Raw genomic sequence first — 27,494 nt, 5'->3', positions numbered from 1 at the left:
ATAAAAATGGGAAAGAAAAAGGAAAAAGAAAGATTGTGGTGGCAAAAATGTAAATAACAGGTATAAATGGGGGAAAGAGGAAGAGACGGGACGCGTAGCCATCACTGGTGCGTAGAGGGAAAGCTATCAAAGCCAACAAATAAGGTAAAGTGGATAAGAATTATTTAATTAGTAATTATTTAATAATAAATTAACCATAATAATAGGCAACTAAGAATAATATTTGAGGTAGTTGTGCCACGTGTCCTACCGAAAGCTTTTGGTGATGGCTTTGAAGAAGAGTGTGTTACACTGTGAACGTGGCTATAGTGGAGTTGAGAGAGAGAAAGCATGAAAATTTGTAGTGGGTTTTAGTTTAGGAGTTGGGTTTAGAATCTTGTTTGGAATTGGGAGAGTGTGCGTGTGTGTGAGAGAGTTATGTACATAGCTTCCATGGGAAGGTCTTTCAAGGACTCTTTGAAACTGCTTGAAGCTGATATTCACCATGCCAATACCCTGTCAGTTTCTCTCTTTTTTTTCTTTCTTTCATTTAAATTTTTCGCACCCCTTTGAGAAAAATACGTTATTGGGATCAAGTTTGCATTTTTGTTTTAATATGGTAGTCTCAGACACCCTTCATTTATCTTTTCTGAAAAATAGTGTTTTTTTTTTTCATAATTGGATCATGATCACGAGTGAAGTTTATTCTGGTCTAGGGAATGATTCTCTGGGGTTTAGCCTCTGATTTTTCCCTTCCTTCTCAGTCAACCGTCAATTTTCCTTGATACAAATATGGCGCGTTTAATTTTGCTGCAAATACATCGTTCAAGTAATTTTCAATTTCCGTTATCCCCACTTGTGGAAAATTTAGTTCTTCAGGAACCCGGACCTAACAAACAGAGAAACCTTTGGTGGTGTTCTTCATTTGGCTTCCACCTCATGTTTTGCTCGCTTGTTAGTGACATATTATATTTACGACCAACTTCTGGTTTTTAATTTTGTAAATGACTGTATTTTACTGTTTCGTCCTGTATGTTGTGTCCAAAACTTTGACAATTTGGGCTTTTGTTATGCTGGATTTGTGTGGTTACGAGGAGAGAATTGTTATTGCTTTCGTAGTTTCATTTATTTGTCTTGTTTGTGTCTATAGTGACAGTAGTTTTCTCCTGTCATGTGTGGCATTTTGACCCTTTGGCAGGGGTTGGATGGTCTCTTGAGTCATTTGGTTGACTATCAAATAATGCATGATTATTTTTTGTGCCGATTTATTTCTTCCTGACATCTGATATGCAATGCATATCTTTTTCAGCGACAGTGCCATGCTGCCTAGTTGCTTGTGTGTGTTTCTTTTCTTTTTTGATGCAGTTTTTTGTGTTTATGAAGAGCCTTTAGAGAAACTTGTCTAGAGAAGCTACAGATAACATACTTGAGTTCTGAATGGTGTCCAATGGAAGGTTGCATTTTTTTTCCGTGTCGCTAGACATTCTTCTTGCTTATATTGATCACTTTATATGCAATTGGGTGTGCAGCGCATCAGATTTTCCAAGGGAATATGACGGTGCATGCCTTCAGATGAGAATGTCATACAGTATGGCAGCACACCTATTTCTCTTTTTGGTACAATGGACAGATTGCAATCTTGCAGGGGCCCTAGGATTGTTAAGAATCCTAATATACAAGGTATGGCCTAAGGTGTTTTGGGTTTTGGATGTTCATATTAAACTGAGAAATTTGGTCAAGGTGACAACTGACAAATTTTCCTCTCATTTCAGGTTTATGTAGATGGGACAACTACCATGTCTACCCATGAAAGGAAAGCAAGTATTAGAGAATTCTATGGTATATTTACACTTTTTCTATGTAATAACTAGCAAGTTCATTTGCATTTTAGTCTATATGAATTGCTGATGTACTGAATTTCTGCATTGATCAGCGGTCATATATCCCTCATTGTTGCAACTCCAAAAAGGTGTAACTGATACAGAGGATAAAAAACAGAAGGCTGTATGCTTGGAGAGGTATCGGAAAAGAGACGAAGAGGAGCACAGACAGCCTTCGGATATAGACATTGAAAGGGAAGAAGAATGTGGAATATGCATGGAGATGAACAGTAAGATTGTGTTACCCGACTGCAACCATGTCATGTGCCTGAAATGTTACCACGAATGGTACTTTCTCTCGCTGATGCTCACATTTCCTTGTTTATAGTCATGAATTGTTCATGTTAAGAAGTATAAAATTGTGAGGTTTTTCTTCTACTTCTCTGGGAAAATGTTTTATGGAAGCTTTTTGTTCGGTTCTTTTAGTTTCATGGATACTAATTAGAACTGTATTGCATAAAGTGACACTTCTGTAAACTGTAATTTGTTGAACCTGCTTGGTCTTTTTGTAGATTTTGGATTTGCACAGTTTGCTTTGATCTTAATTGTTTGACGATGTTAAGTAAGATGGTTTCTGCCATGGCAGCCTTTACAAGTAGTGTAATAGAATAACAGAGCTTCGACATAATTTCCTTCATATTGCGCTGACATCTGTAATGGTTGTCATTCGGTTCAAAGAACCTCTGCCCGAACCTTACTTGAGGTTTTCATCTCATTAGGCTCCCCCATTTTGTTGTAATGATAAAAATACACAGAATACAAAAAGATTGCAATATTCTCATTGTCTACTGAGCAAAGCTACTGTTTTTACAATAAATTTCTAGCCTCTCTTTTATTATCCCTACTTCTGGATACACAATAAATATCTAGAATTAGTCTCACCACAAGTGACCTGGTTTTTGAATTCAGTCTCTGCAGATGTGATGCCATAACAGGCACTATATGCATTTGTGTGTGTCTGTATATAGGTATGGGTTTTCAATTCTCATTATTCTGTTATTGCTCTTAATATAAGTATTCAATTAAAAAGTAGAAAACATGGGAATGAATCAAAGAGAAATTGATTGCAGCTGTTATTTCAATAATATGTAGCTGTGAAAGCTGGTTATATTCTATATTGCCAGATTCTTAGTTTATGATGTATTGAAATTTCAGAAGTGATGTATTTGCATCGTATTCATAACTGACTGATATTAATACTAATATAGTAAACTTGTATGTAGCCCTCAAAGTACTTGTCAACCTAAAAGTTTTCGGTGCAAGAAAGAAGCAAGCATCAAGTTTTGCAAACCCGAAGACCGGTTTTATTGATTTAATGAAATTGAACTGAAAATGGGAGAAAGGGTTCTCTTTCTCCTCCAATGATTTCTCCTTTCACAACTTAGTTCTCTTCTACACACCCGTTTATTTGGTTGTCTTACTGACCCACTGTAACTAACTAATTAACTACCATTGTACCTGTCTTAATAATTAACTCTCCCATCCCTCTCTCCTAGCCCTCAATATGAAAACTCTTAACTTGGAGAAATGAAATAGCTTTTTATACTGTATTATTATGATATTGCAGTGATAGAAAAAGGAAAATTGCATTGCTAGTTTCATGTGGAACTATTACAGGATATCCAAACTGATTAAATTCATTAGAGATCTTGGTTGGAGAGAGTAGAAACAAACAATTTATAATTTTATTATTACTTCTGTGATTAGGCACAAAATAATATTGGATAAGCTAAACACTATGGATTCTGTGATCTAGTCAAGCACAAGCATTGGCCTTGAAGTTTATTTATTGGTTATCGCTTTAATTGGGATTTTAATGGTTTAATTAAATTGAATTGCATGAGAACTGCACTGTATGGATGGACTGTGAAGCCAACTATTGCCCCTTGGTCGTTAGATTGAATAAAGTGATAGTTTGATCTGCCATTCTGCCGTTAACTGGTTACATAGGCTAAGCAATTCAATATCAATTATTCTTTTAAAGAACATAAAAAACAACTTCAATGTAACAATGCACTGAAACTGCTTGCAATGTTTAGATCATGTATGGTTCTTCCAAGCCTCTTTCAATTTTTATGGTGTGACATGACTTTCTCTCATTAATTCTCTAACCAAATCTCCATACTTGTTCTCCTGCCCCATGTCTAACTACATGAAATTTTATTTTACATCATTGTACCTGCCAGTGCGTGCTTTGCTTGAGTGTTCTGTTGTTCGGTTCCAAATTACATCATTGTAATTTGCAATGTTTTGCAGGAGAACAAGATCACAGTCATGCCCCTTTTGCCGCGACAGTCTGAAGAGAGTAAACTCAGGCGATCTCTGGGTGTTCACTGATGGTAGGGATGTTGTAGACATGGCAACAGTGACAAGAGAGAATCTGAGAAGGCTTTTCATGTACATAGATAAGTTGCCTTTGATCATTCCAGACTCTCTTTTTGACACTTATGACTCTCATCTAAGATGAGTGATTTTACTCACAGTCTGGTGTTGGAGGGGCAGTTCCTTTCAATTTAGTAACATAAACTCCGAATGTCATTCGGTAAATTTAGTTTATAGAGTCGCAGTGTTGCTTCCCACGTCTTTGCGAAAAAGTTTCCAACCCTGAGTATACTGTGGGTTGGTGGTGAAGTGAAGGTGAGTATGTTGCTCATTTGTCTTTGTATATCCTGTACAGATTGAATTGCTTGTTCAGAAGAGGTCTGTTTCCATATTCTGTGTCTCAGAAGAGTACATTTTTCATGGATCCCACCTAAAATGCCTATGTAGCTTTGAATGGAGCAAAATGAGTATCTATAATGTGTTTCAATTCTCTTCACTAGAAGTGTACCAACACATCCTTTAATGCATTCATTCAACCATTAATTGCATTTTGTTAGAAACTATAAATTCATGAGTGAAAGCCATGTCAGATCCACAAATTGTTTTGTAATTTTCATAAAATTTAAGCTAATAGATAATAAAGAGTTTGTTAAAAAAGAGTGTGTTCAAACGCAAGAAATTTCCAAGAAATTTCAACCCAACTGCTGTTCTGATTCATAACAGCTGCCCCGCAGCAAGTTGTTTATTTGGTATTGTAACTAAAAGTTAAAAATATTGTGCATCTGTTGGACAAGTGTTCGGTTGTTATTGAAGTAAACTAGAACCACAACTTCTGGATGTAAAACCACTCATTTTGGATAAGTTATTGTACATATTAAGAATGTTAAGAAGGCGAAATATTCTAAAGCATATTCGTTAACTGAAGGAAAGTAACACATTAGATGCTTCCAAACCAATGAAAATTAGCAAGAATAATCATACAGTGGAGAGTAAAATGATCACTTTCATATATTTTCTTGTTCTTTTGATTTTAGCTTTGATCCGATCAAATAAGCACAAAGAAATTATTTTATTTCATTTTTACTTTGAGCATCCCAATTCTTAACTTTTATATTTTTTCATGTTTCTCTATTTTAATTCGTATATCTATAAAAATATATAAAGAATTTTTTATTCACATTTTACAATACCAATTTTACCCTTTACAATATAATTATTTATTAATTTTTTTAAAATTAATAATTATTTTTACCTATTTTCTATAAAACTGTTTATTTTTTTTCTTTTTATTCATCATCAATTAATTGTTCTATTCATTTTACTTTATTTTTAACATTTCACTTCATTTTTAATAAATATAAATTTATTTTATATATTAACTTAATAACATTATATTATTATCAGCTACAAAGATATTATAATTCATATTTTAAAAATACGTATATATAGACATGATAGTGTTTGTGTGTACGCTAGCTATTAATAATTTAATTTATTTAATATATTATTAAAATAAAAACTTTATGAGTGTCTCGTTTACGAAAGATACTAGATTTATTATTATTAATAATTAAGATTTATTATTTAATATATTATTAAATTATTAATAATTAAGATTTATTAATCTGATGAGTATTGATATCCATAATAGTTGTGTTCTAGCCGTTGAAGAAGGGTAAGGTATTTTGAGTTATATATGCGTCATGAATTTTGAAATTTGATATGGTGGTGGAAAAGCACGTGATAAGAGAGGGGGTGAAGAACACTGAGGAATAACAACCCACGAGATTTAGAAAAGGTTAATTACAAAAATAGTTTTGTTTATTTCGTTACATTATATCCAATCCGGGGCAGTCCTCTAATTTTCCAGCCTGTAGTGTCGGGGAAAACAAATGGTTATGTCTGTTCCCTCTATTCTTAGCCATTCTCCAGTTTCCTTCCCATTCCTCGTATAAATATATGCATTGTTCCTCCATCTACAGTCAGAGAGAAAGAGAGATATCAGAGAGAGAGAAAGAGGGTGAAAAAAAATGGGTAAAGGAGATGATCAAGAAGGTGTCGTAGCCGGGGGCTTCTTCTGGTCCTACACCGACGAACCCCATGCCTCACGACGTCGTCAGATCCTCTCCAAATACCCTCAAATCAAGCAACTCTTTGGCCCCGACCACTCCGCTTTCTTCAAGGTTTCCCCTTTTACTGTTTTTCATTCAAATCTCGCTCTTTTCTTTTCTGGGTTCCTTCCCATTTCTTCAATGCTGTTGTTGTATCTGTTTTTGGCTTTTGGGTTCTCGTCATTCTTATTATTCAATGATCGCATTATCTGTTGTTTGCTTTCTTCTTATCTATTTTCTTTCATTTTTCCCAATTTAATGTTTCTCCTATCTTTTTGTCTCTTGGCATTGCCTGTGTGGCTGGGGGATTCCTAACTTATTTCGATTGGTTTCACATTGTGTGTATCTGAGATTGAGCCTCTGCTGGAGATAATCCTACATTCATGTGGTAGATATATGTATATGAGACTCGGATCTTTTGAGTTTGGACAATTCATTCATGTTTTCAAAAAAAAAAAAAAAAGGTGAATTTGATATCTGTGCTGTTCAAATTTATATTGTCTACTAATCTGAAATATTGGTAGGTGTGATTTTGAATACCGTCAATGTAAAATTCTACACACTTATCACGTACGACAACTTTTGATTTGATTGCAATGTAACTTCGTTAACTGTTAATGCATTGACAAATTATTACAAGAAGTGGTTGTGTACTGTATCATTCTATTGTTAAGTGGTATTTCTTAAATATGTGGGCATGCTATTAGATTGGGATATGGATTTGAAATGTGTTTTAGGTGGGTGGATAAGTTTTTACCAACCTCATACGGTGTGTATATAATGTTTGAAACTTGTGGTGTTGCAGATTAGTGGAGTTGTTTTGCTTCAGCTTGCTACAGGTATTTTGCTAAAAGATGCTGGGTGGCTGAAGATATGTTTAGTAGCATACTTTTTTGGGTCATTTATGAACCACAATCTGTTTTTGGCTATCCATGAGCTGAGTCACAACCTGGCCTTCTCAACTCCATCCCTGAACCGTTGGTTAGGGATTTTTGCGAACCTCCCAATAGGTGTGCCCATGTCTGTTACTTTCCAGAAGTATCACTTGGAGCACCACCGATTCCAAGGTGTAGATGGCGTTGACATGGATATCCCTAGTCTCACTGAAGTTCATCTTGTGAAAAATGTTGTTGCAAAAACCATTTGGGTGTTTTTACAGCTATTCTTTTATGCACTTAGACCTCTCTTTCTTAAGCCAAAGCCTCCTGGCTGTTGGGAATTCGTGAACTTCTCTATTCAGATTGGACTTGATATCTCAATGGTTTACTTTTTTGGCTGGAAATCGCTTGCTTATTTGATTCTTTCTACATTTCTTGGTGGTGGGATGCATCCAATGGCTGGTCACTTCATTTCAGAGCATTATGTGTTCAATCCTGATCAGGAAACATATTCTTACTATGGACCTCTGAATTACCTCACCTGGCATGTGGGTTACCACAATGAACACCATGATTTCCCAAGAATTCCTGGAAACAAGCTTCATCTGGTGAAGGAGATTGCTCCAGAGTTTTATGATAGCTTATCATGCTACAGATCTTGGAGCCAGGTGATTTACATGTACATCATGGATCGAACAATTGGACCTTTCAGCAGAATGAAGAGAAAGTCCAGTAAAGCTGAATAGATGAACATGCATCATTCATCCACTCCTCACTCTTTTGTGATGTCTCAACTTTTGACAATTTTCTGTGCAACACAACAAGAAGAATCTAATGTAGTTTTTGACCCAAATAGCAAGTCATTTGTTCATTAGCCGACAATTGTGCAAAACATTGTTTTGGGATTTCCTCCTTCAATTCTTATGCACACATCTCTTCTCCCTCTCTCTCTCTCACTCCTACACACACACATGCAATGCCTTTGAACTAGTCACGTTATGACAACCTTGTAGCAATTTTATAAGTGATGTTGTTCCCTATCAGATTAGTGACCTGAGGTTTCTTTGGGTTGTAGAACTCAGTAATAAACCATTTGGAGAATACACAAATCCAAATATTCAAATCTATTTTATAATTATACTAATCCGACTTACTCTCATTCTGTTTCAACATATCTAAATTTGTATTGTTGGGAATCCAATCCTGTTAATTGGATAGTTTTCTATTTTTATTTTTAAGTAAATTTCATTTGTTAAGGTATCTTTTTTAAGTACAATTAAAGTGTTGTTGGGTTGGGTTGGATGGGAGCATCCTTAATTTTGACCAATACGTTCAACTACAATATGATTAATCATTATATTAAAAATGAGTTTTGTTCATCACATAAATTATTAATAATAAATTAATTATATTCAAAATACACGGGCACAAAAAAACGAGAAAAAAGTTAGAAGCATAAATAATCAAGCAATGAGAACAAAAGTAATACAAGAATATGATTCCCTTATATTTTAAGATTAACAATTTAATCATAAAAATTATCTTGATTTTTTAATAATAAAAAACTTAATTAATTTAAAAAACTAAATTTGAATTTATCATAATCAATAGCTCCAATATTTAAATGCCAATTTTATTCGAAATAAATTAATAGATTTAATAATACAAATTAAACTAAAATAAATTAAAAAATCAAACCAATTTCATCTAATTAAATTTATTCGGATTTTAATGTAAATATAATTTATTAAGATTTAGATTGAATAAGGATTAAGATTTTAGAACAATTTATGTCTACCTCTTGAAGATTGAATCAGTTGGGAGTGTTAGCAATACAACTTTTAGCACATTATATTTGTTATTGGTCAAAATTTAGATAAACTGTGAATCGTGGAAGAGTTATTTATTAAAGAGGGAAGACCTGCGTTAATTTATAAACTTGAACAAATTTAAACTAATAAAGTGTTTTAAAAAGAGATCAGTTACTGGGATTTCATTCTGATTGACGAAATTAATTTAAATGATTGAACATCATTACTTTTCCCGAAACACAACAGAAGACCTTTTTTAGTGTTCAATAATCTTTAGCCTCCAAAATAATGTAATAGATAAACTACATAAATGTATCTGTTTTGAAAAGGTTAAACATAGTAAGATCATTACTAGATAGTTTAATTTCAAAACAGGTTGGTTACTGTGGTGTAGTGGTTATCACGTTAGTTTTATACACTTAGAGATTTCTTGTTCGATTCTGGGTAGCAGTAATTTATTTATTATTTTTTTTATTATTTTATTTTTACATAAATTTCAAAAAGATTAGCTTAATATTATATTGGTTGCTGTGGCTTGAAAGGTATATCAGTTGCTGTGGTGTAGTGGTCATCACGTTAGTCTTACACACTAAAGGTCCCCAGTTCGATCCTGGGCAGCAACATTTTATAATTTAGTTGGATTACATTTAAAGAAAAGATTTATTTGCCAAAATATAATCTATCTCGTGAGTTTTTACTTGTTTTGGTATTGTTTTTCATAATTTCAAAGCTACATTTTAGATGGTTTTGGTAAAGTCTAATTTTGTATTTGAATAAGGAAATTGAAACTTTCTAAATTTTAATTTTATTAGTTGATATTGATTGATATTATTTTTCAGTCAAACTTTATTCAAATTTTTTCAATCGATATTTGTAAAAGAATTTCTCTAACAACATCAAATGAGATTATTTTTAGTTGATGTTAATCACAATTATTTATGTTGACATCAATTAAGATTGTTTTTATAATATTGATCGTTGAGGTTTTTGACAAGCTTTTATTTTAGTAATGTTGATTAGAAAATTCTTCCAATTTTTACATTGGTAAAAAAAATTAGTTCATGATATTTGTAAGTTTTCAAGTTATCATACAAATTTTTTTAACAAATTATTGATAAAGAATAACATATTTGGAAAGAGAGTTTTCAAAAACCTTAGTTGAATAGCTATTATGATTTTTTTGAATCAAATTTTTTAGTGTCTTAAAAGAGATGATATCGGTGTTTACATATTTATATTTTTTATAAATTCAAAAATTTTCATGTTTTCGTAACAAAATCATTGTGCTGAAGCAACCAATTTAACTTATTCATAAAGAACAATTTAAAAGATTTGACGTTTTACCTTCACATATTTATTTATATATTTTTTTTCATTATAGGTATAGCTTGCCAATGTTATGTTTTTTGTCATTGATTTTCTGTGATTCCCCAATACTTTGTATTCTTTTAATTTATCAATTCTTTAGCATTGCATAAATGTCGAAATTTATAATAATGACTAATCTTATTTGAAAAAATATGATTATCCAACTACCAAAATTTTCATATCCCCTCTTTTAGGATGACATGAAGTTTCTGAGATCTCAATTAAAAAAAAGGCATTTGACAGTCACACTATCCCTTAAAATCATAGCGATAGAATGGATGAACGCAAATTCCTACCAAAATGTAGCATGTAAAAGAATGGTTATCATCTTTTCTGTCTGTTTTGTAAGTCTAAGGTTGTTCGTCAGTTTTCACTATGCAGAAGTACTAAGCACGTCCTCAGACAGGTCACTTGGTTCTTGGGGTTGTGGCCTTGGCTTCTCAACTGGGGCAGGCTTTGGACGCCTGTTAGGAGTTACTTCATCAACTTTCTCTTTTTTCACGTCAAACTGCATAATGCAACAAATACAGCAGTTGGGTTAGTACATTATATTATATTGGAAAATTATACTTTAACTTCTATTTTTTTTTACTCTTATTCTTTAGTGGTATATTAAAGAATGATCTACACTAAGCTAGATCAGGAAATAAAGAATGTGAGTAAAAAAATTGGGATCATAATATCATTGTCCTATTATATTAGGTTACATGTACTCAATAGAATCTTAACCACAGTATGGTCAAGGACCCAGTAAAAAGATAATTTAAAAGTTCAAAAATCTAATTACACACTTTTGAAACATATAAGCTTGTTTAAAAAACTACAAATACTTCAAGAACCTATACTAATTTTACCTTCAAAAAATGATTATCTATATTATATTGACCATCTTCCAGTAACACTTAATACGTGAAAAGACTGCTTGAAGGCATGAAGGAAAATATATGGATACATTGAAGGGGATACACAACAATATGATAAAAAATTAGGTTCTTGAAATCAAACTGACCTTGTAACCGCAACCAGATACACAAGCATGGAAACATTCCTGTATCAGAAGGGATTAACCATAATTAATTCGTAATCAAAACTATTCAATAACTAATCTTAACCCATAAAGAGCTATGAGGGTGTTGCAAGCGACAGCAATTGGGCATATTCATTAACTAAGTTTTGACTTTCCTCAAATGATGTGAATCCCACAATCCAGCATTCCTATAATAGAATTTTGAATGATGAAATATGCAAGAACAAAGTAAAATATGCATTTTTAAAATAAACCTCAATTGACTTGGTAATGCCACAACACTTAAAATGTCTACTTAAGTTTGATGTTCGTACTTGCCAGAGAGATATCATTTATATATACGGGAACATGCACAGAAAGAATCAAGGGTACTGAGTTTTCTGTGACGGGTGAGGAGATGTGGACAAATAATGCACAGACTACACAGAATTTTACGAAAAATGTTGGCCTCCCAAATCTGTCTAGCTTTCAAAGATGAAAAAGATCACTCAAACTACAACAGTCTAACTTAATGCCAATTTGACTATATCTGGACTGGCTAAACAACTAGTTAATTAACCACATTTAAAGCAAAACAAATCAAGCAGTAGAATCAGTTGTAGCTCAATATTTGGTAAGCGCAGACCAAAATGAAAGTAACATAATTGTGTAGCTCCTATGAAACCCGAAGCTGAAACTTTAAATTAAAATCAGATATAGATTTAATCCAAAAAAATATAGAATGAAACAAAAAGTGTAGCATTGGTAAAAGACTTCATAGAATGCTATTTATGTTTATCATTTGCACTCAGGGATTTATATTAGCAACAAGTCACAAGGATCTGGTAAGACCAAAGGAGAAAAAGAAAACACTCCATTCATAGGGCTCAAGTTGAATAGTATGAATTCAAACGAAATTTAGTGAATTAGAACTTGAGACAAGTCACTCAAAATGAAGAGCTATTTGCAATTTCTAGCATACTTTGGTTTCTGTTCCACTAAATACAACTACAATTGATGGAGTATTGGATCACTCTTTTGCCTACGGTTTACACATAACTGTCAGCCTCTCCTACCACTATGTTTGTGAAGCCAAACCTCCCAAAGTCTTAGATTTTAGCGAGTTCCATGCAATTTGGGGGAAGGAGATCCTAATCAAGGTATTGTAAATTGTAATGCATGCATTTGAAACTTGATAGATATAAATTACCGAATTTTAAAGTTGATACACATTTTGATTTAGAAAATTTTCTTAGGGGTTAAACTGAAATTTACCAATAAAATCATATGAGTTTGTGAGAAGAGAAACCATCAAAAGAGAGTTTTGTTAGGATGAACTAAAACAGAAATGAACTACATTGCAAGATGCTAAATACTAAAATGGCAACATGGGAAATAAAAATGTAAAAGAAGCATGGGATAGGAGAAAAGAAAATACCGCTGAATAACTAGCAGCACCAGGGGAACGATCAATATAAGCACTCCACTGTTGGTCCTTTAGTACAGGATCCTTGTAACACATTAGATTGCAATATTCCAAACCTGGTTAACCAATAATATATCATTCACACATCAGAACTTGCTAGAGCTACTTCTACAGTCATCATTTCAGCCCTCATAACAAGGTTTAGTGCATAGTCAGTTAATGAAGACTTGGCTTCTGTTTCTGCATGAATTTGTAATGCGGAGGCACATGTTTATAGATACAGAAAGATGGAACAGATATGGGGATGGGATACGAAGTTGGAATGGACTCAAGCGTGGGTCACACATCTCAAGAGGCTTAACATAGAAGCAAGATTTTGGTTTTTAAGGGTAAACTTCAGCCTCCGTTTAGATAAACTTATAAACAAATACACTAATAATCATATCCTTCCTTCTCACCAGAACAAGGAGAAGATTGATATGAACTGAGCGACTTTACAGATAAAGATAATGAATCTTCAAAACCTGAAATTTGCCACGTATAGTCTTTTGCTCGAGCAATTATTACACCCATCAAAAGTTGTTAAAGTAAAACAAATCTTCCATTGTTTTGGAGAGCTATTCTACTATGTGTTCCCCTAAAAAGTAAACTTTTGTTGCTCGGTCCCCTGAAACCCTGACAGATTGCACTCTGAGGGATGAAATTATAAACAGGTTGACAAGTTGGTACAGAAGTGCACTTTTAAGATCGAAAGAAAGCAATACAAGTGGTCACGCCATTTTCAGGGACCCAATTGTATACTAACTATTATGCTAGCATTGATGCAGAAATGCAACATGCAGAACAATAACCTAGATTTTAAAGAAACAATAACAATTTTTGAAGGAAAAATAATAATGATAGTAATAAGACATGAAAATGATCTCACATTCCTCCCATGTCTCTCCCTCTGAACCGCACCCCTTCTTGCAGAAAACTCGCCCTACAATGACACAACAGAAACAATGGTTTAGCCAATGTAAGTGAATAAGAATTAATAAAAGAAATTGAGATGTGGGAATGGAGAATACATGGAATTTGGGTGAGTGCAGAGTATTTGTTGGTGCATTTATTTCCGCACGGAGATACCCACTGTTGCGGCAGCATTATCTTTCTTCCTCTTCTCTTCAATTCTCTTCCCAAACCAACAACTTGAGACAGATCAAACTTTATTAGTACAACAACTCAATCTAAATATCGAGAATCAAGGCAAAAAAAATTGAAGTTCCTCCCTGTGTGAATGATTTTTTTCTTCAAATTCATGTTTGATTTGAATCATGTACAAGATAAAAAAAAAATAATAAATATATATATATATATATATATATATATATATATATATATATATATATATATATATATATATATATATATATATATATATATATATATTCACTTCTAAAAAAAATCATAAAATTGTAAGACTGAACTAAATTAATTAATTGGGATTAAAACTATTTAATAAAATTCTACTTTTAATGAATAATAAGGAATTATATAACTTTTATATAATATTGAGTATAGTAGTATATATAAAACAAATGCAAAATTATAATAAATAAAACAAAAGAATTGATATATAATCTTATTTAGACACATTAACTTTATAATTTTTTTAGAACTAAAAGTAACTTTACAAGGATGCTGATAAAAGAAAACCTTAATATAATGATATAATAATTAAATCAAGACTTAGTTAAATTTTAAATATTTCATAAATTTAGATATAGGTATCGAATTATTTTATGTTTACTTTCTATATATATTTATTTTTCTCATGTATAACTTCTTCACTTCTCAACTATTAAATATGTTATTAATTTAAAAATTTTGGCATTAAATTTAATTTTTTTTTAAATTATAAAAATAAGTACATGTACATATTTATATAACTTTTTTAATCTAAATACATTAAAAATTTATTTGTCAACCACTGTTGTTAGTTATAATGATGTTTGATTTCTTTACCTTGTTTCAAGAATTTAGATTTTTTACCGGATATTTTGGTACTATTTCCAACGGATTATTAAAAATTTATCGTATTGATATTTAAAAAACTAATATATTTTAAAATTAGTTTCCATTAATCTAGGTTGTAGTTATAACAGAAAATCCAATTTTTGATTTAAAAAATTCTAACTCAAATGGTAAAAAATGTGAAAAATATAATTTAAATTTAAATTTGAGTTAAATCACATAAAAATATTCATACTAATTATTTTGAATGTAAAATAAAATTTAATGTAACTAACAACGCGTAATAAGTGAGATCTGGTTCAATTAATCAATTTATTAGTTATATCAGTTTTAATATAATTTATACTTGATTATAGAGTTACTATATATATATATATATATATATATATATATATATATATATATATATATATATATATATTTATCTATTTATTTGAGATGTATTTTATAGACGTGTTTCAATACATATGTTAGTTATTTTTTTTTCACATAAAATTGTATTAATTGTTATATTTTAGTGTTTTTATGTTGCATTTTATAGATTGATTATATTTGTTAGGTATAATTACTCGTATAGTATCCAGCTTAAGACTAGAGTGTCAAATAGGTATCTGATTTAAGAAAAATGTCAATTGCATCCTAACGTTTAAGAAAGTGCTTCAATTAAATCCTTTCAAACAGAGTTGAGTGATTGGAATGAGATTTTGTAAGATGATATGGTTAGGAATAGTAAGGACGCAATACATTTTTGTTTATATCTATATATAAATCATTATTTTATGTGTTTATATTTATTTTTTAATTTTACTTTTTAAATAGTTTTTTAAGCTAAATTAATTATTTTATCAATTTTATTATTATATTTTCTTAAAAATTTAACCACGATATTCGATATTTTTTAAAATTTAACCATTTTAATTAAAAAATTACTACAAAATAAATAAAAAATATTTATAATAAAGATATAAAAAGTATTTGTATTTAATGTTATAACTTATACTTATATATGAAAAAAGATTATTTTTTTCGTGTATATAATTTTTTTCCAATTTTACCGTTTAAGTATACGTTACTTAAACTAAAATAATTACACTTTATTTTTACTCTTTAAATGATTGTTGACATAAATTTAATTATTTTATAAATTAAAATTATTATTTTATTATGTCATCTTTGTAATAATTACAAATTATAAATTTAAATGATTATTTATAATAGGAGAATATTTAATAATAAAATATTTTTTATTTTTATAATTAATTTATTAAAAAACAATTATAATTTAATAAATTTATACTTAAAATAAGAAAAAATGGACACGTGTGTTTTCAGTAGTACGTTAGGTATTACTCTATAGTTATCTTTACGGATTTTTTTCTTGTATTATCTTCTACTGAGTATTGAATACTAAAAATACACTATGTTTGATTTTTAAATAATTTTTTAATATATTTTAAAACGTCAAAATTAGTGATAATCAGTGTGTATCATGGAGACACAGTAGAGAAACAGTACAATAAAATTTAATAGAGAATCCAAATTTTACTAGAAATCAGAGTAAATTTATGTTTTTAGTTTTGTTTTGGAAATAATTTATTATAATTATTTTTTATACATAAATGTAAACAGTATATATATATATATATATATATATATATATATATTTATTTATTTATTACTTTGTTTATAATAATAATATTGAAAACGTTTATCCTGATCGATCACTAAAATCAAAATAATATATTTAAGAGTTAAATATTTTTTTTCTATATTTTTTAAAATAAATAAATACAGTATTTTTGATCTAATTACATTAAATCTTTTTGATGTATTTTTTATATGATATTAAAGCAAAAACGTGTTAAATATTATAAATAACTTAAATATTTGTATGAAATGCAATTGACACATTAAATAATTTTTATGTAATTAGGTTAAAAAAATTATATTCATGATTTATTTTTTAATTTTGGAATCAATATATATTAAATTTTCGGATAACAACAAATTATAATTTTGCAATTAAGTCTAATTACTTAATTTTCATTGTATAGTTATTGAAATATTGATCGATTATAAGATAGTGTAGACAGATTTTTCTTATGCAGCACATTCACTTTAATATAAATAAATCATATATACAACAATGGCACTCTCCATTGTTCCTACTTCTCTAACGTGTCATTTACCAATAGGTTATAAAAGCAACATTAAGCCAAAAATATTTAAAACCTTTTTTTCTCGTTGGAGTGTAGCTAAAATCAATATAACTTATTTCGTTTCATAGAAAGAAAACAATAAATTTTAACCAACCTCTATGTATTTTTTTTTTAAATATATACTTTTCATCTAGAATGACATTTATAGCATAGATTCCAATTGTATCACCATTTACGTTACAGTTACATTTACATACAACTTAATAACACATTTACTAAAATAAATAAATAAAGTATTTTTTTTTAAAACGTTAAATCCTAATAATAAATAAGATGTCATTAGAATGGAGAAGAGAGAAGGAATATAAATTAAGATGTCCAGTGTGGTTGTCTGTTAAAGATTGTTTGTAAGATGGAGAAGAAAACATTGATAGGTTTTGTGTTGCTAATAAGCATGATGTTTGTGGGAAGTGAAGTGCATGCGAATGACATAACATGTATCGAGGCCATAACTCTTTTGTTGCCATGTGAGCCATTCTTGCTGGGTTTGGGTCCAACAACACCATCACTTAATTGTTGTACAAGCATAGCAGTAATATTCAAAGAGACAACAACAGTTGAACTTCGTAGATCCATATGTTCTTGTCTCAAGAATGCTGCATTTCAAGCAGGCATCAAGCATGACAGCGCCGCAAAACTTTCTCAGTTATGTAAGACTCGCTTTTCGTTTCCCATTGATCCATTCGTCGACTGTGATTCGTAAGTCTTCTATCATCTGTTTTCATGTTTTATGTTTTTTTCTAATTGTGATTCGTATGTCTTATGTAAGACTTTTGTTTCATGTTTTTCTAATTCTTAAATTTCGTATCTTTTTTCATGCAGGGTTGCTTGATCCTTCAAGATCTGCATTCTGGATATATAAATATTTATATGATTTTGTAATAGGAACAGAAGCTTTTGTTGATATTTACTCTAAGAACTTTTATCAGTACTGGGTTAGGGAAAAAGAAATTATCTATGATGTTATAAAACTTTAATATTAAGTCATGTTTGTCGTTCCATTAGACATCTTAAATAACTTTTTTAAATTCTTATTCATTTTTTTTTTCTTAATATGTTTTATATTATAAAATATGGGATTTTGCTAACTGGTATCCGGAAGAACTCTTTAAGGAATTAAAGTAATATTTTAGTAAAGTTTGCAACACTCGATTGCCTATGCTTTAGACAGTTTTTAGATTATCTTTTATGTAAGGCTTAATTATCATTTTGGTCCCCTAATTTATTAGGTTGGTTCACTTTGGTCCCCTTATTATTTTTAGGTTCAATTTGGTCCTCTAATTCTTTAAAAGGTTCAATTTGGTCCCTGCCGTTAAGTCAACTTTAACACCGTTTCCGTACATGCCACGTGTCATTTTGTGGAATTTTCAAATTTTTTTTTATTTAATTTTTTTAATTTTTTTTTTAATTTTTTTAATTTTTTTTTTAAAAATTAAACTGCCACGTGTCACCTTATGGTTATGACACGTGTCATCTTATGGTTGTGACACGTGTTACTTTGAGATTTTTTATTTAAAAAATGTACTGCCACGTGGCAGGTCACGATTGTGCCACGTGTCAAGCTAACATTTGTTGTTTTCAATTTAGTCCCTCTATTTACAATTTTGATTCAATTTAGTCCCCCAATTTTTTAAGATGATTCAATTTTGTCCTCTCTAATTTGATACCAAATTAGTAATTAAGCTTAATTACAACTTATATATACATATTAAAATAATTTTTATTATATTTATAGATTAAATTACTCCATCTAACTATTCAAATTATTATTTTTTTTTACATGTATAGAAACTTTCAAGTGTAAAAAATTACAAGTGAAAAATATAACAAATGAAATAACATGAGTATTTAGGGAGTGATTTGATGTATAAATGGTAAAAAATTATTTAAACATGAATGTATAAATTGTAATTAAGCTTAATTATTAATTTGGTCTCAAATTGGAGAGGACAAAATTAAATCATTTTAAAAAATTGGGGGACTAAATTGAATCAAAATTGTAAATAGAGGGACTAAATTGAAAACAACCAATGTTAGTTTGACACGTGGCACAATCGTGACCTGCCACGTGTCACAACCATAAGGTTACACGTGTCACAACGATAAGGTGACACGTGGCAGTTTAATTTTTTTTAAAAGAAAATTTAAAAAAAAATTAAAAAAAAAATTAAAAAGAAAAATAAAAAAAATTTGAAAATTCCACAAAATGACACGTGGCATGTACGGAGACGGTGTTAAAGTTGACTTAACGGCAGGGACCAAATTGAACCTTTTAAAGAATTAGAGGACCAAATTGAATCTAAAAATAATAAGGGGACCAAAATGAACCAACCCAACAAATTAGGGGACCAAAATAATAATTAAGCCTTTATGTAATAAAGCATATTAATGAGATACATTTAAGAGCATTAAATTCACAATTATTACTAAACAATGAGAAAAGACAATGGTTTTGAATGTTGTCATCGATGAGCATTTGAATTTGAAAACTAAGCCTGCGTTTGTCTCTAGTTTACAAATTATCAGTGTTTCAAAATCTGATTAATGTATATAAGAAGCAATAAATTAGCGAATAAGTATAATAATTTAATTTTAATTTCTTTTTATTTTAAATTAACTATTTAGATTACTCATACAATAGATAAATAGATAAATATATATATATATATATATATATATATATATATATATATATAAAATAATAAGTTTCTTCTTACATTATATTTTGTATGTTTATCATAATATTATTTTTATATCTTTGTAAACCTTACGAATTTCCAGCATTCATAATATTTTTTTATACAATTACTTTATACCAAAAGTTAATAAAAGAAAAAACAGCCATAGTGTTCTATCATCTATGATTTCCAGCTGGACGTACATTAAACCCAACAATAGGAGTTGTATAAACAGAAAAAATCAGTTCACAAGTCATTATGCCTTTGATCCATAACCAAAGTTAATGTAAGTACACAAAAATAGTTACAAAATATTTTATTTTCCGTTGTAGTTTCATAAAAAAAAAAATTGGACTTGTCAAATGATTAATGTAATGTTTAAATACTAACATTCTAGATAAAAAAGTTGATTAGATAATAATTTTGTATTTAACTTTTCATGATATATTCGCATGCTCAAATATTTAATTTAAAAAAAAAATTGATAAAGAAATTTTTTGTATTAAACATATTTGTTAGTTAATTAAGATTAATTTAATTTATATCAATATTATTAAGTGTAAGAGAAATAATTATATAGACATTTATTAAAAAGATATTATTCCCTCGTTAATGCTTTGTTCCATACAATATTAATTAACGGTTGTTCATTCGGTGACTTCTGCCACATTCAATCATTGAATCTCTTGAAACGGCACCTCTGAATAATTGAATTCGAAAATTCAATTTTAGGTAAAAAAAAAAAAGATAGTGCTAATCCAACCAAGATAGTGATTAAGAAATGTTTTTATTATAAATCTTAACTAAAATTACTCCAGATAATGTAAACCGATTTTTTGTATATTAATAATTCTCTGATTAGCTGATTCTGTTAAATCGATTCAACATCGTTATTAATCTCAATTTTTTAATAAGATTCTTATTCATGAATATTTAAATAACATTTTCCATAACATTTTTGAAATACTGTTACATTACATGTGATGGTAGCATCATCGGATAAGAAAATAAAGAGAAACAAGAAGCGCAGAGGTGGTCCACGTGCACGACGTCGTACTGTTGCTGACAATGGTGAACGTGGAATCCATCCACTTATTCATTACTAGTTAGAATTTTGCAAAGGGATTGATTGTACGTCTTTTTTATTTACTATTTTGTTATTCTTCACAATTTTCTTTGGCTTGGACCAATCGCATAAATTTACATAACTAAATTAAATTAATCATACACGTGATTTTGAATAATCAGATTAATAAAACTTTATTATTTGTTATTAAATTATTGGTTTATCTTGGGTAATCCTACAGAAGCTAATTAAGAAATTTGAAGTTGATATGATAAATACCTTGAAAGTTAAAATCATGTACTTTCTGGAAGATCTATCTGCTGTAATAACCACACATTCCATTGTTATATAACAATCAAAGTATCAAAGAAGAGAGAGCACAATAACAGTGAGAGTGTGAAATGGATCAGTTGGTGTGGAGGGTGTTGCCTTTGCTAACAATCCTTGTTTCCTTTTTCTTATTCTTCTACTTCCAGAATTCACACACGGCGCAGTTATATCCTCTCATAAAGGTTGGTTCTTTCTCATGCTTTTTCATTCACGATTATGGCTTTATAACCGGCAAAAACCTTTTAGTACAACTTTGACTTCAAAGTTGTCACAAGACTTTCTCGTTTTCTGCGACTTTGTGGTCACTGTGATTGGTTCGGAACTTTTGTTATCACAATCTTAACTGTCCTGGTCTAAGAATTGAAGAGGACGTGAGGGTTAAATGTTGTTGACTTTTTGTGCAACAGTTGCCACGGAGTAAATGCAGCCTTCTTCCCCATCACCACTTCTGGATATCCAGCAAACGCATCGTGACTCCACAGGGGATCATTTCTGGTTCAGGTTTTACTTCTTTAACCCTTGATTATTATATTTTTGTTTTTACTCTTTTCATTTCGTTGTCTGAGGTTGTAAAGTGTTTTGTGTTGAGTAGGGTTGTGGGATTTTGTGTATGACAGTGTTTAGTGCAGGGTTTTCTCTTTGTGTATTGGAAATAACAAAGAAAGTGGGATTGTAGAACATATCCAATAAAATGGTTCCGTTCTCTTTATAATCTTAAAATGAAGGATGAAGAAAAAAAGGATGTATTGAGGCGAGGGTTTTAAAAATTAGGATCTCACCTGACTGGCCGTGGCATCAAATCGTTAACAGTGAACTGATGACTGTTTTTTCTCTTGACCATTTGTTGTTTCAATTGTACATGTAAAACTTACCTATGATTATGTACACGTGTTAACTGATTTTATTTGTGGAACCTTGACAGTGGAGATAAATGAAGGGAGAATAGTATCTGTGGTTGAGGGATATGGGAATCAGGGGCAGTCCAAGCAAGAAGAAATAATAGATTATGGAGATGCTGTTGTTATGCCTGGCCTGATTGATGTGTAAGATTTGAAATTCATCTTCTTATTGTTTATTTTGACAATGTTGTTTGATGCGTTTTCTATATACATCAGTGTTGAATAGTTTAATAATAATAGGTTTGGGCATGCAAGAATTTACTACAGTAGGAATAGACTAGAAGAGTTGATTATCAACTCCAGCTGATTCATTGTATGTTTAAACATGATTATCTGAATTACTTACTTTGCCAGGCACGTACATCTTGATGAACCGGGAAGAACTGAGTGGGAAGGATTTGATACCGGTACCAGAGCTGCTGCTGCTGGTATGCAGATGTTTTTCCTCTATTGATATACATATTTTCTTCATTAGTAGTGTACTTTGGAACTTGATTGGATATTTCAGGGGAAATCTTGATAACTTTTTCCGATGCTTCTTTAGTGCATCTAGATTTCAATCCTAGAACAAAGAAAACACTAACTTGTATAAAGTTATCAGCCCTCGTCAGTTGTTACACAGTGGATAACTTGTATCATTTTTCACTGTCTTCCTAATGATTGTTATACTGTCTATTTCAAATGTTATTGATATTCATAACTTATTTAGTTTGGTTTATATACACATATTAAATGGATCTGTTCCAACACTCTTTCAACAGGTGGAGTAACCACAGTGGTTGACATGCCTCTAAACAATTACCCTACAACCGTGTCTAAGGAGACGCTGAAACTTAAGGTATCAGTGATCGATCCTGTGTGTGAGTTTAAGTAATATCCATGTTATGATGAATTTTTTCATTTTAAAGAGATAGATGGAGTTCCTTCTGACATGCATCATTTAAAGTTTTCCATGTAATTAATGTTCTGACATACGTTTCCTCTTGCTTCCAGCTTGACGCTGCAGAGGATAAAATCTATGTTGATGTTGGTATGACCAATAAATTCTGCCTTAGCATATAACTAGTTGAGTCACTGAGACGTTTTTTGTAATCTTATACAGGATTTTGGGGAGGCCTAGTCCCTGAAAATGCCCTTAATCTAACTATTCTTGACGATCTCTTGAGTGCTGGTGTTCTCGGTGTGAAGGTAAACATTTGAAAACTTGTGTCAAGGAGGCATATTCACCGGGTCAACTTTATGATTGGACATTTTTGAAGAAGTCAATTATTACATAAATACTTCACCTGGCATTAATTTGGTACTCTATAGCCGAGAATGTATGAATTTTGGACATTTTTGGTCTCTGGCTCTGGTTAGTATTTATCTTTGAAGTGGTGTGGCACTATATCTTGCTGGGGATTCCTGAATTTCTTTGTTTATGTATCATCCCATTATCTTGGAATTAAACATGATTTATTGAACATGTGTGATAATATGAGTCCTCTCTCAACTGTGCAAGCTATCAGACATCTGTTGTCTTTTTGGTCCGACTATGACTTACTTTTTTTTCTCCCTTTTCTGTTTGCAGTCTTTTATGTGTCCTTCAGGAATTGATGACTTTCCTATGACAACTATTGACCATATCAAGGTACATTGATGTGAAGTTATAGCTGGGATTTTTTTTAATCAGTTCAATGAAATTCTTTATATTTCTTTGCATACCCACTCACTTCTGCTTTCATATTAACACGGCAAGGGATTGTGGCTTTTCTTGATATACTGTGATCTCAAGGCATTACTGTTTTTCACTCTTGAAAGATCTGATAGGGTAATGTTTTACACTAAGTAGTAGCTATTGCTAAGTTGTTTAGAAAATGTTTTTGTCAGGCGGGATTGTCTGTGTTGGCAAAATATAAAAGACCTATAGTTGTGCATTCTGAGCTTCAACAAGATTATGGCAATGATTTGGTGCATGATGATAACCGTGATCCACATGATTATTTGACCTATCTCAACACCAGACCACCTTCATGGTAAGACATTGTAAGGTTTTTGTTTTCTGAATAAATAAACATTAAATTAAGACATAAAATTATTTTGGATAAATGATTCCTCTTGCTTGTTCGTTCTGTCATGTCAAATCCTGAAATTGGTCATACTACTGCTTAAGTTTATCCTAAGTTTTCATAGCTGAATTATCTCGTTGAAGACTTTGGCTTGAGTTGGTATTGAGCTCTTTGTGTGAGAGGCCAAGGTGTCGAGCCCCAAATAGCGTAGAAATCTGGGCAACAATGAGGGTAAAAGCTGTGATTGAGGGTGTTGAGGAGATGAAAGTGTCCTTGCTCTTGAGAATTGTAAATTACATATCTCAAGATGTTTTTCTGAATAGTTTTAGAGAAGCTAGCAATATGAAATCCATTCGCTGTGCTTTTGCGTGATGCAATGCATTTAGAATCTTGGATGAGCACAATATCATTCATCTTTAATTGAGTTTTCAGAAAAAAATTATTAAAACTCTTTTTTACTTTTCCAGGGAGGAGGCAGCCATTAGACAACTTGTAGGTGTTTCGAAGGACACTGGAATTGGTGGTCCTTTAGAAGGAGCACATATCCACATTGTCCACTTGTCTGATTCAAGTGCTTCCTTAGATCTGATTAAGGTACTGTGATCATTGAGTTGCCTGGTTAAAATTAAATGTGGAATATACCAATTCACTGGATTGCTAATGTTATACATTTATACTGTACAGGAAGCAAAAAGTCGAGGTGATAGCATAAGCGTTGAGACTTGTCCTCATTACCTTGCTTTCACCTCTGAAGAGATACCAAATGGGGATACTCGTTATAAGTGTTCCCCACCCATTCGTGATGCACAAAACAAAGACAAATTATGGGAGGCTGTATTGGTATGCTTCCTCTCCACAAATACCTTGTATTGTGTTACTTTAATCATTTATGATCTCATCGTTTTTTTGTTTGTTTATTTGATTTACTCTTCATTTCAGGAGGGACACATTGACCTGTTAACAACTGATCATTCACCAACCGTGCCTGAACTCAAGCTTCTTGAGGAGGGTGACTTCTTGAAGGCTTGGGGGGGCATATCATCTTTGCAGGTTCGTGATTTTTCTTGTTAGACCATTTTTCATACTGCAATACTACAATATGAACCTATTTGAAATCAATTATCAATCTACAAGTTGATCTTTGAATGAATGCTTAATCAAGTATTAGATTGAATCTTGCTTTCATGCTTGAGGTTGGTTCTTATCTACTTATTAAACAATTTAATAATATGAATGAGTATTTTCAATAATATAATGACATAATTCTGTGTTTTAGTGGGAAGGCAGGGATGAGTGATTTTCCAAGGACCAGACCTATGCATGTGCCCTAACAAATGGCCATCATTATCACAGCGCAGTCTGTAGTAAGAGCTCAATAGGTTTATAATGAAACGTAACAGCTAAAATATTGATAGGGTGTAAGAGTTTCCATCCTTACTCACCTTTCTTGACAACTATTTCCTGATATGGAACTTTGGTATATAAATCCTCGGGCTCTATCACCTCTTAATCTTTCTTTTCTTGGTCTATGATTATTCTAGCCTGAACTTTGTTTTTACTTCCTTTAGCATATTTAAAGTACCCCTTAATGTGACAAGAATATATTGAAGAAGAGCTTAATTCGTTTACCTAAAAGCACCCCAAAACTGTGGCTTTGCAAAGGAAATTGTATATGACTTGTGGGTGAAAATAAAGCATGCTAGTTTCCTTATTTCAGACTTTCAGTTTGTATATTTTGTGGATGCTGTAATTGGACTAAAGACTAATTGGTGTTCTATTGGGAGAATTGTAGTTTAATCTTCCGGTGACGTGGTCTTACGGGAAGAAATATGGACTAACTATAGAACAGTTGTCGTTATTGTGGAGCAAGAGACCTGCAGCACTTGCGGGGATAGAATCAAAGGTGTTTTCTTCATTGCCTCTGACTTAGTATAGTATATCTAATAATTACAGCTTTATTCTCGTCATTCTCTATGATTTGGTTACGTGATTTTTTTTTGGACACTTGAACATTTGCTTGTGCAATTTTCAAGTCAACGTATATGCTTCTTACAAAATAATGTCTGTTGAAATCTGACTAAATTTCCATTTTTTCTTTAGGGGACTATTGCAGTTGGAAACCATGCAGATATTGTAGTTTGGCAACCAGAGGAGGAGTTCGACCTGGATGACAATTATCCTGTTTTCATTAAACATTACGTATGTTTTAATTTTTCTTTACCCTGTTATCAAACTCATTTTGTCTATGACTTTCTCACCCTAGATCATATCATTTATCTATTTATTTTGCTGATTCCTTTTCTTTTAGAAGAAACCATTAACAAAAAGAAAAATAAGACTTTTCTGTGTTGCATAAACAATCTGTTTAGTGTTGCATGCTTTTTCATGTTGTGAAGAAAATATGTTTGGCTGTTTTTGTGAAATCCCATATGTGAAGCAATGATTGTTTGGTATTCAGGAACTCTCTGCTTACATGGGAAGTAGGTTATCAGGAAAAGTTCTGGACACTTATGTGAGAGGAAATCTTGTGTTTAAGGATGGGAAGCATGCTCCTGCAGCCTGTGGTGTTCAAATTCTAGCCACATGAATCAGTTAAATATTGGTGATCACCATAGCTTTTCAAACCCATCTCAGTTTCATTTGGTTCTCTGAGAGTTGTTTATGGTTATCATGATCCTTGTTCATGTTGTAGACAGGTACCTTTCAGATGCAAGTTTCAGTGGGGCCATAAATAAGAGATGGAAGTAGCTGCTGGCATCGGCCATTGTTGAGCAAGCATTTTCCTTCTCATAGAATAGTGCGTTTGCATGTATTATATCCGTTTGGATGTTTTGGATAATGAAATAATATTCTACTTTTCTATAATGTAGATTACAACTTTGCACATTCTTGAGTTCCTCTCTGCATATATCATCTCATGAAAAAACATGAAAAAATATGCATGTTTCTGTCGGGAAAAAATCCCGGGAATTTCGAGTACATCCATCATTCTTCAAAGTAATAATTTAATTCAATCATCACAAAGTTCTTATTACAAGAGTATAAGAAATAAGAAGAATCAAATAAAAGTTTGAAATGTCTTTGACTCGGGATGAGGAGTATCATGGATTTAGAGTCTATTATATAGTCACTAATATTCATCCCTTGTTTTAAACGACATAAAACTTTTCAAAATATGTTATTTTCATCGGCTCTTGATTGTTTTAAACGACGTAAAACTTTTCAAGATGTTATTTTCATCGGCCAAACAGTTTCCTAATTATTAAGCATTGTTTTAGCATAATCTTTATCAAATTGCAAGAAAAGAAGTAGAGAATAGAACAAACCGAAACCGTCGTGCATTTCTAATCTTGAAAGAAGATTCTTCTTCTTTTAGTTCATGGAAGAGAAAAAAAAATTAGGCTACAGGAGTAGAACAAAGATACTAAACATCAGACTATCTATATGTAGAGAGACT

The 27,494-nt window shown here is 31.2% G+C and overlaps 5 protein-coding genes and 1 non-coding gene across 7 annotated transcripts; 5 read left to right on the top strand and 1 right to left on the bottom strand.

Annotated features, from left to right (window-relative positions):
* The first annotated feature begins 234 nt into the window (after positions 1 to 234).
* Positions 235 to 4,677, top strand: LOC114188665 (E3 ubiquitin-protein ligase AIRP2-like). Its single transcript, XM_028077244.2, has 5 exons — positions 235 to 497; positions 1,509 to 1,659; positions 1,752 to 1,818; positions 1,913 to 2,147; positions 4,116 to 4,677. The coding sequence occupies exons 1-5, from the start codon at positions 418 to 420 to the stop codon at positions 4,324 to 4,326; spliced, it is 744 nt and encodes a 247-aa protein (XP_027933045.1). The 5' UTR covers positions 235 to 417; the 3' UTR covers positions 4,327 to 4,677.
* Positions 4,678 to 6,046: 1,369 nt separating this feature from the next.
* DES-1-LIKE (fatty acid desaturase family protein) lies at positions 6,047 to 8,098 on the top strand. Its single transcript, XM_028075130.2, has 2 exons — positions 6,047 to 6,364; positions 7,098 to 8,098. Exons 1-2 carry the CDS (start codon positions 6,212 to 6,214, stop codon positions 7,914 to 7,916), a joined length of 972 nt encoding a protein of 323 aa, XP_027930931.2. The 5' UTR covers positions 6,047 to 6,211; the 3' UTR covers positions 7,917 to 8,098.
* A 1,433-nt stretch (positions 8,099 to 9,531) lies between these two features.
* TRNAV-UAC (transfer RNA valine (anticodon UAC)) lies at positions 9,532 to 9,604 on the top strand. The gene has a single exon. It is a non-coding gene; the product is annotated as a tRNA-Val (tRNA).
* An 864-nt stretch (positions 9,605 to 10,468) lies between these two features.
* Positions 10,469 to 14,079, bottom strand: LOC114188932 (uncharacterized). The gene is made up of 5 exons (XM_028077604.2): positions 13,852 to 14,079; positions 13,710 to 13,763; positions 12,794 to 12,897; positions 11,359 to 11,397; positions 10,469 to 10,857 (listed from the first exon to the last, which is right to left on the bottom strand). The coding sequence occupies exons 1-5, from the start codon at positions 13,925 to 13,927 to the stop codon at positions 10,723 to 10,725; spliced, it is 408 nt and encodes a 135-aa protein (XP_027933405.1). The 5' UTR covers positions 13,928 to 14,079; the 3' UTR covers positions 10,469 to 10,722.
* Positions 14,080 to 17,325: 3,246 nt separating this feature from the next.
* On the top strand, positions 17,326 to 18,017 carry LOC114186588 (non-specific lipid-transfer protein-like). The gene is made up of 2 exons (XM_028074540.2): positions 17,326 to 17,715; positions 17,839 to 18,017. Exons 1-2 carry the CDS (start codon positions 17,369 to 17,371, stop codon positions 17,846 to 17,848), a joined length of 357 nt encoding a protein of 118 aa, XP_027930341.1. The 5' UTR covers positions 17,326 to 17,368; the 3' UTR covers positions 17,849 to 18,017.
* A 3,000-nt stretch (positions 18,018 to 21,017) lies between these two features.
* On the top strand, positions 21,018 to 26,923 carry LOC114187964 (allantoinase-like). Of its 2 annotated transcripts, none has more exons than XM_028076415.2 (16): positions 21,018 to 21,272; positions 21,498 to 21,591; positions 22,013 to 22,133; positions 22,344 to 22,417; positions 22,751 to 22,827; positions 22,983 to 23,019; positions 23,092 to 23,177; positions 23,560 to 23,619; positions 23,859 to 24,004; positions 24,505 to 24,631; positions 24,722 to 24,877; positions 24,977 to 25,087; positions 25,830 to 25,940; positions 26,138 to 26,236; positions 26,496 to 26,639; positions 26,734 to 26,923. In XM_028076415.2, the coding sequence occupies exons 1-15, from the start codon at positions 21,162 to 21,164 to the stop codon at positions 26,622 to 26,624; spliced, it is 1,539 nt and encodes a 512-aa protein (XP_027932216.1). In that variant the 5' UTR covers positions 21,018 to 21,161; the 3' UTR covers positions 26,625 to 26,639; positions 26,734 to 26,923. The 2 variants fall into 2 exon arrangements, with proteins under 2 accessions (XP_027932216.1, XP_027932215.1); XM_028076414.2 differs by having other exon boundaries at positions 26,730 to 26,923.
* Positions 26,924 to 27,494: the final 571 nt, after the last annotated feature.

The sequence above is a fragment of the Vigna unguiculata genome, chromosome 6, assembly GCF_037176805.1.
Source record: "Vigna unguiculata cultivar grain cowpea cultivar isolate G323 ecotype 2 chromosome 6, ASM3717680v1, whole genome shotgun sequence".
Classification (NCBI taxonomy): domain Eukaryota; kingdom Viridiplantae; phylum Streptophyta; class Magnoliopsida; order Fabales; family Fabaceae; genus Vigna; species Vigna unguiculata.
The sequence above is the reverse complement of the archived record's forward strand: the minus strand, read 5'-3'. Positions and strand labels throughout refer to the sequence as shown.